At 42.3% G+C, this 10,511-nt stretch overlaps 2 protein-coding genes and 1 long non-coding RNA gene across 4 annotated transcripts; 2 read left to right on the forward strand and 1 right to left on the reverse strand.

The window, feature by feature from the left end:
* Nucleotides 1–123: 123 nt before the first annotated feature.
* tspan7 (tetraspanin 7) lies at nt 124–5,736 on the forward strand. Of its 2 annotated transcripts, none has more exons than XM_046406375.1 (8): nt 124–382; nt 2,863–3,051; nt 3,136–3,210; nt 3,309–3,404; nt 3,498–3,653; nt 3,806–3,889; nt 4,779–4,864; nt 5,042–5,736. In XM_046406375.1, the coding sequence occupies exons 1-7, from the start codon at nt 296–298 to the stop codon at nt 4,845–4,847; spliced, it is 756 nt and encodes a 251-aa protein (XP_046262331.1). In that variant the 5' UTR covers nt 124–295; the 3' UTR covers nt 4,848–4,864; nt 5,042–5,736. The 2 variants fall into 2 exon arrangements, with proteins under 2 accessions (XP_046262331.1, XP_046262332.1); XM_046406376.1 differs by having other exon boundaries at nt 5,530–5,736.
* LOC124068271 lies at nt 4,488–7,034 on the reverse strand. Its single transcript, XR_006844897.1, has 3 exons — nt 6,801–7,034; nt 5,021–5,791; nt 4,488–4,502 (listed from the first exon to the last, which is right to left on the reverse strand). It is a non-coding gene; the product is annotated as an uncharacterized LOC124068271 (long non-coding RNA).
* Nucleotides 7,035–7,511: 477 nt separating this feature from the next.
* On the forward strand, nt 7,512–9,424 carry mid1ip1l (MID1 interacting protein 1, like). The gene is made up of 2 exons (XM_046406377.1): nt 7,512–7,665; nt 8,105–9,424. Exon 2 carries the CDS (start codon nt 8,196–8,198, stop codon nt 8,685–8,687), a length of 492 nt encoding a protein of 163 aa, XP_046262333.1. The 5' UTR covers nt 7,512–7,665; nt 8,105–8,195; the 3' UTR covers nt 8,688–9,424.
* The last annotated feature ends 1,087 nt before the right edge of the window (nt 9,425–10,511 follow it).

Genomic DNA, 10,511 nt, shown 5'->3' on the forward strand with positions numbered 1-10,511 from the left:
CAGTTTTGCCGAGAAAACCTTCCTAAAAAGATTCCCACTCAAAATAAGTCAAATGCCACAGAGAGTGCTTTATTTTGAAGGTTGCACGCTACGTCGACGTGTGTTAAGCGTTTCCGCTGACTTGACGTTGGTGTGGACGGTGGGAGGCTGTTTATCCCTTCAGGAGAATGAATCTGGGTTAGTGACGACACTTCCCCCTCTGTCTTTGGAGTTATCCCCGAAGTTTTTCTCCCCTCTCGCCTTCAGGGTGCGAACTTTTCTCCCTCTTTTCCAGTTTAAAACCAAAAGCATCAGTATGTCTCCGCCGTCTCGACGGCTTCAGACGAAGCCAGTGATTACCTGCCTGAAGACTTTCCTCATCTCCTACAGCCTCATATTCTGGGTGAGTTTGCCTGACATGTAATGGGGGACAACAAGCTAAAGGAGCAACACAATGGGCTAAAAGCGACGGCGATGCCGACAAAGCTAACTACGTGGTTTCCTAAAATCAAGACAAGGACACACACCCTGAGTAAATATGTTGTAATAAATGTCCACAGATGGAAAGTGGAGTTGGTTTTGTGTCAACACAAAGAACCACTTGTTGGAAAAACTAGTGACCGTTGGAGCAGATTTGTCGTGTTGTTAGCCACATTTATGAAAACTGCCTACAGATATTTAGTTTCACCACTTGAGAAAACAGATTTCTTCTGCACACAACGTACTTATCCCAAAAGATACATTATGTCAATTGAAAGTTAGTTTAACGCGATCGTTTTTGTTGTTCTGCAACGCAACTTAATTATCCTTGAAACTCTAACGACGAATCGATTAATCTATTAATATAAAATGAATCTGCGGCTGTTTTGATGACCAACTATTCATTTTAGTCATTTATCCGGTTAAAATGGAATAAGACTTTATCATTCCAGCAAGATAATCTCCTAAAAATCACATGCAAAGAGCTAATGATAGGAGTGACTGTTATCATCGTTTAATCTAAACGGTTTTTAATTTTTTAAGGTTTTTTTCTTTCTTGATTAATTGTTAGCTTAATCAGAAACAGTCAAAGCTAAAATTCAAATGTACTCAGTTTGAAAGACTAAGATTCCCATCAAACACTTTTGACGAGCTGGAGATATTTTATCTTTTTTAAAAAAAAAAAAGACTCCAAACGATGTATCAGTTATCAAAGTCCTTGCAAATGAACTTGTTGATCAACTAATCAGTTAATCAACTAATTTTTGCAGCTTATGTAGCAGACTACTGGGACTATTACAGACTACCTACCTCTTCAGATATCAGGTTTTGTAGGACCATCTTCAAACTTCAGACCTGTATTGTCAGTATATTTTTTACATACGCTGAAGGTGCCTTGCTCAAGGGCACATCAGCCAACTAATGGGAGGGTGATTAATCACTCCACCACACCCACTGTCCTAAAGAAAAAAAAAGGTTATTTTCACATAAGAGAAAGAAAATGCATATTTCATATTTGGCGAGCAAAGAGGAGGAAAAGTTTGGTTTCTTGAAATGACTTCAAGATTATTCTCATATCTATTTCCTCATTAATTTTCTGTCGGTTCACTTGCTCCAGCTTTGATTTGATGCTTTTCTTTGTTATGATCGTAAACTGAGTATCTCTAGAGTTGCTCATATAATATTGAGCAGACTGGGGGGGTATAAACATAAGCTTGCCTACAGAAGAAAATGAGCAGTTATTTTCACTCTCCCCTTGTCAATCTTTGTACTGAGCAAACAGGCTGTTGCTAACACAAAGTTCAGATCAGGGCTTTTATCTGACGATTTATTGCCGTCAGATGTTCCCAGTTGATGCCTCCCCTCCGGCTAATGACTTGTGTTGGCAGTCTTAAAGCAAAAGATGCTGAGTTAATAAAACCTCAGGCTGAGGCTGATGGCATATCCCAGGTGTGTTTTTACAAAAATCTTGACAGGGAAAATAAATCATCTGCAGCATGTGAATCATGTATCTTATCACTGACACCAGAGGAATGAGGCTTGATCAAATATATGTTGATTGTGCACAATGTTAAAGGCTGTGTCCTGTTTTACTCAGTACGCATGGTGCGTCAGAGCTGAAACTTGTCTGCTTAATATGGAAAAGGTTAGCTGGTGTGGAGGGTTGGGTTTCAGTAAGGCTGTAACTAACAATTATCTAATCTGACAGTTTTTTTTGAGTTATTTATTAGAATTATCGGTGTGTAAAATTTCAGAAAACTGAACAAAAGATATGAAATGTGCTGTCATATGCCAAAGAAGAGCATGAAATTCTCTCATTTGTGAAGAGAATTTCATGTTGATCAATTAATCAGCTAGTCAATGCAGCGAGTTGTCTTTATTATTGATGTGTAGATTTTTCATGTCTTTTTTTTATAGAAATCTGTGAAAACGTCTGTTTCAACTTCTCAGACTCTTCAAATCTTTTATTCGACCAACAGCCCAAAACCTCAAAATGTCACAGTTTTATACAATTTTCTTATCAAATGTGAAAATCTTCACATTAAAAAGCACATTTTTAGCATTTTCTTTCATTCCAGTTTCAGATCTCATAACGGCTCTCATTTTGGACCCAGCTCTAAGTTTGTAAAAATATTTACATTTGCTAAAGCCCAAACCTACCTGTTCTGATCACATCTTGTCTTTGCTATGTCTTTGTCAAAACATCCAGGCAGTAATTTAGCTAAATGGCACATTTATAAAATCTGTGAGGCAAAACTTAAGATTGCAGATTGGATGCCACAGTGTAATTTACCGAGTGGTTTTGAGCCTTTTAATCTTAGCTCTCTGTGTCAGAGAGACAGCCATAAGAACCTGTCCACCGTCTTTGACGCTGGAGCTGACCTGCCCTGCTGTCTTCTTCAGTTGACAGGCGTGATCCTGCTGGCTGTCGGGGTGTGGGGAAAGGTTAGTCTGGAGGCCTATTTCTCCCTGGCTTCTGAGGAGAGCACCAATGCACCATATGTCCTCATCGGGACCGGAGCCATCATCGTTATTTTCGGCCTTTTCGGCTGTTTTGCTACATGCCGTGGCAGCCCGTGGATGCTCAAACTGGTCAGTGAAGGTGTAGTGAATTCCTTGAAATATTCTGCTCTCATGTGACCCTGCATAATTGTTTTCTTTGTTTGTTTCCTTCAGTATGCCATGTTTCTGACCTTGGTGTTCCTGGCTGAGCTCGTGGCCGGTATCTCAGGCTTTATCTTCAGGCATGAGGTGACTTATTTGTCCCAAACGTGAATATATTTTTTTTAAAAAAGTGAGTCACATTAGCTCACTAAAATATGCCATCTGTTTTGTTTTGAATCCACCAGATCAAGGCCAAGTTAGGTGTCGCCTATCAAAAGGCTGTGAAGTCCTACAATAGCACAGACACCAGCAGCGCTGCAGTTGATGCCATCCAGAGGACTGTGAGTGGCAGGTTTTCCATTACGAGTGGTGTTACTTTTATCTTAATCTCTTCAAGAAATGTGTTACGATATGTTAATTTTGTTTCAATATAGTTGCATTGCTGCGGGGTGAATAATTACACTGACTGGAATGACACACATTACTTCAAAGAGAAGGGCATCCCTGCCAGCTGCTGTAAGGCTAACACCAAATGCTCACCGGAGACCCTGAAAGACCTCGACAAGGCTGAGAAGGAGGTGTACACAACTGTGAGTTCACCACCACTCGATATTCATGTAGTTTTAAATCCAAATTTAAGTTGTTATTTTTGGGGGAACACACAGGGTAGCTCACAAACTGTCCGGCTATGTTTTATAGAAACCTTGAAAAGCAGTTCTACAAATGTGGTGTTTTTCTGTAGGGCTGTTTCTCACTGGTGACCAACGTGATGGAGGCTAACCTGGGTATCATCGCAGGGATTTCTTTTGGGATTGCATTCTTCCAGGTACATCATCATCACATGTTGATCTTTTCAGATATATTGTCATGGAACAAATGGGGTCCTGGGTTACTCCCAGTGGATGAAAGCACGATTAGTATTTCTCCAACATTGTTTTTGTGGTATTGGCCGTCTTTCCTGTTGGTTATGGAAACATCTTACTCACAGAAGGGGAAAATTTATTTGATGTGTACTTGAAATTTTTAGTTCAGCCTGTGCAGTCTCTGCTAAAATGGAGGGCTTATACCTTAGGCAGCCACTAGGGGGCGATTGAGATGTTTTGACTGGGCTGGGAAACTGTCATGTCGTCCATCTTTGTACTGTATACAGTCAGTGGTTGAGACTTAGTGATGCAGCGGCACGTGCCAAAAGAGTCAGGTAACTTTGTGACATAGAAAAATAAATCTTTCAGTCAACTCTGGAGCAATATTTATTAGTGTGTATTGTCCTTGTTAAATAAACCAATAAATAAATGAACTAGAATAAAATAACTACTGCGATCAGACGGACAGCCAAGCATATTTTGAGTAAATCTCTGGGTGGTTGCCTGGAGGGAGATCTGTGCTGCTCCCTCTCTCGCTCTGCTCTCATTTCTTTTCTGCTCTGTACAGCTTGCTATCTAATAAAGATAAAAACAATAAATAATACAACAGAGGAACACACACAGTGACTCTCAGAGGGCCATAAATGTGCTTCTAGTGAGTACTGTAAAACCACCACCAGGCTCCCCGCCTTCCCAGTCGAGATACAGAGCCTGACAGCTGTTCGGCTCTAACTAAGCAGCTCTGCGTTGCTGTCCACACTACACTGAACGATGGTCTCTCAGTGTCTTCCTCCTCCCAAAGATGAATTTATTGTATTTTGACTGGAACTTTGTTTTCTGTCTGTGTCTCAGCTCATTGGGATCTTCTTGTCCTGCTGCTTGTCTCGATACATTACCAACAACCAGTATGAGATGGTCTAACAGTGACCCTTCCACAGGTGAGACTTCATATTACCAGAGTTAACATTGCAGTTGTTTTTTTGTTTTTTTTAGGAGATCAAATCGTATTTTTACATGAATTCTTCAGATTGAGCAGTGATTCAGTGAGCCAGTGTTCAAATGCAAAAACAAATTAGCTGCCGGCGTCCGCCAACCTGTCTGATGTGTCTTTGCAGGTGACTGATGGGCAGCTCCCGATGCAAATCCAGCTGAGAGAATCTCCTGTGATTTTTAATATTTTGTGTTAGTTGATGTTGTCATTTTAGAGAGTGAAAAAACAGCCACTGCTTCTTCTTTTATCCGGTCTCAGTAACGACAAACAAGCAGAAGGGAATAATGTTTAAAGGGACTTTACCTGCAATGTAGTCTGACCAAAAATTCCAAAAAAAGAAAAAGGGACCTGGACATTTCATGGAACATTCGTTACTCCTGGAGTTTATCAGTTTCCACCAAGCCTCGATGACATCGTATAAATGTAGTCACTTTCATCTGAGTTAATTAACTCTACCGATTGTCAGTCGTTCCGTCTCTTGTGTCTTTGTATAATGCTGCTGCCGTATTTTGTAATTTTTGCTAAAACTAGTCTGTAGCTCATAGAATAAGCTGATAAATGCTTAACTTCTCCGCAACACTAAGTGAATTTCTGTGTCTGAAACCCATATAGGCGTGGGAGATGGACAAGAGGTCGCCACCCTGAAATCTAGCATGTGTTCTTTACGGTGAGGACTTCGTTCTGTAGGCCAGTATTGTTGAAAGCCTGCATTCAAGTGTGCCAATATGAGTCGGCAAGCCAACTTCAATGTCACAGTTTTCAGTGTTAAGTTGATATTCTTTCGTGAATGCATGTGAAATAAAGATGAAAGTATCTTTACCAGCGTGTGTGTTCAGGATGCGTCGGTGTCACATCTGTTAGCCTCTGCGTCCACCTGAAAAGATTCAAGACTAAATTCCTGTCACAGAAGCGGATATTTTTATTTTCAGATCCATAAAAATTACAAGATCGGGAGAGGCTTTTAGTTTTTTCAGTATGAAGGGCAACTTTTTCTATTTGACAGTTTTTAACTTTTGATGCCTTCGTGCAGAGTGTTGATTCAATATGATTATAAGGATTACATTGTTTGTGCTGTAAAATGAACACGATGGCTGTAAACTGTGTGATCAAACAGCCACAACACTTTGATGAGCTTGCATTTCTGTAATGCAAGCTTTAAGACAAATAAAGATTACGCTAATCCAGAGAGGGGAACGTGTCAACCAGAATTCACACAAACACATCTAGCATATCACAATGTTTATGTATCAACATCTTACTCAGCTTTAATTGTTATGTTCTGTCACAGCTGGAAACTGAAATGACAGTGTCTGAAAACGAGACGGGATCAGAGTCAGGCTGATGTGTTCTGGCTTTTAGGATGCTTTTAGGGGAAAAAATCTGTCAGACCACAACAAAAACAATTACATTAGAGAGGGTATGTGTGGGTACCCCCCACCACCACCCCACACACACACCATTAGTCTTTGATTTCAGGTTTTATGTTACAATCAGGAAATATTAGTAGAAATTTATTTTCAAAATGGACTGATTTTGAACAGGGCATTACTTAAATTTTTTTTGCAATTGTTAACACTGTAGGGTCTCAAAACAAACAAACAAAAAAAAAGCAAAATATTAGGATGTTGTTCATTCACAAGCTTCTAACGTATTCAGACTGTGAAACTGTTCTTGCTTTCATGGGAAATTCAAAAGGTTTTAGTGAAGTGAACTGATGGTGGTCCTCTTCAGCCCCTTTGGCCTGGAGTACAGCACATACTTTGACTTATCATAACAAGAAAAACACAGGTGTAACCAAGAACATCAAGAGTAGGACAACAAGCACAGCACCAGGGCCCCAGCGCTGCAGACTCCTCACAGCTAATTAACTCCATTAAACACACCTGTGCCGCTCCTGCTTTGTCCCGTCAAAATGTCTGCAGCTCCCAGCGCTGCTGAGTGTTTCAGCTGAAGGGTCGATACCTCAGCGTCACTCTCACATAATACAGGAGACAAGTGGACCATTTTCACACCAAAAACATCTGGTAAGACCAACGTGTTCGGAATAATTCAACACTTCGGGGTTCCGTGACTGACAGATCACTGAATGCGGTCTGTGGTTGCTGCGTGCCGGTTCAGAGGATTTTACTAAAGCCGACCACCAGGGGGCAGTGTTGTGTAACAAAAATCAGATGTTGACACAAAAGTAAAAAAAATAAAATAAAACTGTACTTGTTGAAAAATTCTAAATGTGGAGTGCCGTATTTTTATTTATTATTATTTTAAATATAAAGGCCAAAACTGCACACCTGGCAAACCTGACACATGACTCACAACCAGGGCTCAGCGCTGCTGTGTGAACTTGCAGCAGTGTTGCCTTCAGGGTACAACCGGCCTGGAAAAGATGAGAAGTACATAGGGTGCAGCTAAGTGCTGACAAACACTTGACGAACACACTTGACTGGCAGCTGTGATCCGATATCCTATTGGTCCATTTTGGATCAGACGCTCTGAGAGTCCGCCTACGTCCTCCATGCTGCCCAACCGGCTCGGTAGACAAATACAAGAGGGGCGGACTTTGTTTTATCTTCCACTCCCATGTTCCGCCCTAACCCGGCTTATGTGGTATAAAAGCAGAGTTGAGCTGCGAGGCAGATGGGAGAAATTTTCACGGTTCTTCCCGGCGGGTGGTGTGCAGAGCCCGAGAAGACTTCGTTTACCAAACCAGCACGCCAAAAAAGCCTTTCCTCAGCCTACCTCGTGGTCCAGGTCAGTCTACATCCTGTTTGCTCGAGGCCAATGAAGCGAGCCATTGTTTTTTTTTCTTTAAATATCAGGAAGTCAAGGTCATAATTAATATGATTCGGACATTTCAATGCGGCAAACGCGATTTTTTTCCGTCCCCTGTAGTAATCTAAATGTATTGTGGCTGTTGTTGTTGTTGTTTGTGCCAACATTCAGGTTATGCTCTGAGAATGAGATGAAAAAACAAGCTGCTTCCGTTTCCTGATATTTTCTGCGGTGTGGTTTTACTCTGTTGTGTGTGTGGTTATTCACTGGTTGCCTTTGTGTCCATGCTGAAGGTGCAAAACTGTTTTTCAAGGTGCATGTTAGGCTTGGATTTGGCTTTTGTTGTGCTGGCCTTTTTCCACAGCAGCCTTCTTGCACCCACACTGCAATCCTCACGTTTCCACTGTGCTTCTTGCAGATCAGCCACCTCCAAGCCACAGAGCAGCTCTGCCTTGACGTCGCCACCTGCCAGCTCTACACTGTAACAAAACCAACCGAAAGCCTTCAAAATGATGCAGATCAACAGCGACCCCGCCAGCAACAAGCACTCCCTCATCAACGTCATGCACCGCTTCATAGCAGCTGCCAACAACATGGACGAGACCATCATGGTGCCGAGCCTGCTGCGAGACCTGCCGCTGGAGGAGCAGGCGGCCAGCGAGGTGGAGCCCAACAACAATAACGAACCGCCGTGTCCCAACAAGCAGAGGGATATGTACGAGCACTACCTGCTCCTCAAGTCCATAAAGAACGACATGGAGTGGGGTCTGCTGAGGAGGGAGATGAGCAGCGGCGCCAGCTTCCTGGAGATGGCGGTGAAGCAGGAGGAGCAGCAGCCGGTCACTGGGGAGCTGCTCGTGGACAACAACTCTGACCTGGAGCATCAGTTTCATTATCACCTCAGGGGACTCTTTGGAGTTCTGTCCAAACTCACGCTGCAAGCCGACCACCTCACTAACAGATACAAGAGAGAAATCGGAGGCGGAAACTTCATGAGATAAAAGTCACTGTTGTTTATCGTCGTCTTCGTCCCCCTCCTCGGATTGCTTGACTTGCACAATGGGATGTGTTGAGAAGGGCTCCATCTCCTCCTAATTGATCTCAACGGACAGCGAACTGACCAGGGTAACCACTCCTCGTGACTTCTCTCACTCCCGAGTACCGACACTCCAGTAACCCCCCTCGCCCTTCCCTGAAACCAGTGACACCTGCACATGTCCCTCTCTCTGTCTGTTTCAGTGCAGAGGTTGATGCTCTGTGCCTGGTGGAGGTTTATTGAATCTAAGCCCAGGTGAAGCACAGGTGTGGTTCATGCAGAAACTTGTCCCCTTGCCCTCCCCCGCCTTTTTTTTTTTTTTTTTTTTTTTTTTGTTTGAAAGTTTGAACATGTCACCCGGTTGTGAATAAAATAAGGTTTCTGACTGTAGGAGAAGTTGAATGCTGGTTATTCTGTCCCTCCTTTTTACAATTTAGAAATGATTTTAATGCTGAGCTGAAGGGCTCTCACCTGCAGAGGTTTTAAATCTTTCCGCCTGGCATTACTGTAACATGGCGTGCCTTGACTTTTTGTATACCCTCATGCCCTGTTCAGTTATTCCCCCCCCCCCCCCATTGTGTGACTGCTTTAACGGTTCATCAAAATGTTCATGATGAAATGATTCATTTCTTTGTCCTTGGATATTTCAAAACCCAATTTTATATTGATGCAGAAAACTGAAATAAATAATTGGAAACATGATGTTGGCTTCGTTTGTTTGTCACAGAACAGGAGGTGGTGTTAATGTCTCTTCCTCTTTCTAATTCTTAATGCAAGTTGTGGGCACTTTGCTGAAAGCTGTGCAGGAAGGTGAAATGTTGAACTTTCACATGCAGTAACGAGTAAACAGTTTGATTCAGTGCTGTAGTTTGGCAGCTCTATGTAATGACAGTATTGGCATTTAATATTTCCTTACTATGATGCGGGCGATTTGCAAAAGGAGCCGTGGCTCCCAAGTAAAATTTGCTTGAAGATTTCATTGCTGTTTTATACAAATAGGCGGTTGTGCTCGCAGGCAAATCGCCTGCCGTGTTTTGGTAGCACATCCTGCTGCTTGTTCGTCCCTTAGGTTGCTGGTAACTTGAAAACTAACCAAATCCTTAGAATTACAAAGTTCAATGCCAATGATGAATATGTTCTCTCCTCAAGGATCTTTTTTGTTTGTTTTAAGGGCAAATTACAAAATACCGTAACATTTCTTTAAATATGCAGTTGTTCCTGTTACTGCCACAAACGTACGTGTCAGGATGCAACAAACCCTCTCAGTCTGCCACCTGCATGTGAGGCCATTTCTTATCTCAAAGTGATAATTTTGCTGACATTTACAGTCTAATCGTCTCAAGCTGTGGGAATAATAACCAAAAGAGTGATTAGGAAAGCTGTAAAGTGCACTGACCCCATCAGAAATGATAAGACTTTATTTGGGTGAGACAATAAAGTGGATTTAAAACAAAAATAAATGGCATCCAGGTGGTGCAGAGAACATGATCTTTAAAACCCGTGGAGGAGTTTGCGGAGATTCACAGGATATCGATCACAGATTTTGCATCTATGTGAAGCTGAACGTGACAGCACTGAAGTACATCTGAAACATTAAACTGATATGTTGCTCAAGCTGGTTGCCCCCACCAGCTGCCAAATACATCCATCACCGAGTGAAACCCTCCCCTTAGCAACAGCTCCACCAAGAGCAGCCAATACGGTGGCAAAGCCCCTCCACACGCACACGCACACACACACACACACACACACCCCTCAAAGACGCAGCGGTGATTAGAGATTGTAGTGT

Source organism: Scatophagus argus, chromosome 12, assembly GCF_020382885.2.
Source record: "Scatophagus argus isolate fScaArg1 chromosome 12, fScaArg1.pri, whole genome shotgun sequence".
NCBI classification, from domain to species: Eukaryota; Metazoa; Chordata; class Actinopteri; family Scatophagidae; genus Scatophagus; species Scatophagus argus.

Excerpts from the sequence above, each read along its gene's own strand:
- tspan7 (XM_046406375.1), top strand. The coding sequence starts at position 296 with ATGTCTCCGCCGTCTCGACGGCTTCAGACGAAGCCAGTGATTACCTGC. Across the intron at positions 383-2,862 it reads CCTACAGCCTCATATTCTGG|TTGACAGGCGTGATCCTGCT; the intron begins GTGAGTTTGCCT and ends TGTCTTCTTCAG. Across the intron at positions 3,890-4,778 it reads TTGGGATTGCATTCTTCCAG|CTCATTGGGATCTTCTTGTC; the intron begins GTACATCATCAT and ends TCTGTGTCTCAG.
- mid1ip1l (XM_046406377.1), top strand. The coding sequence starts at position 8,196 with ATGATGCAGATCAACAGCGACCCCGCCAGCAACAAGCACTCCCTCATC.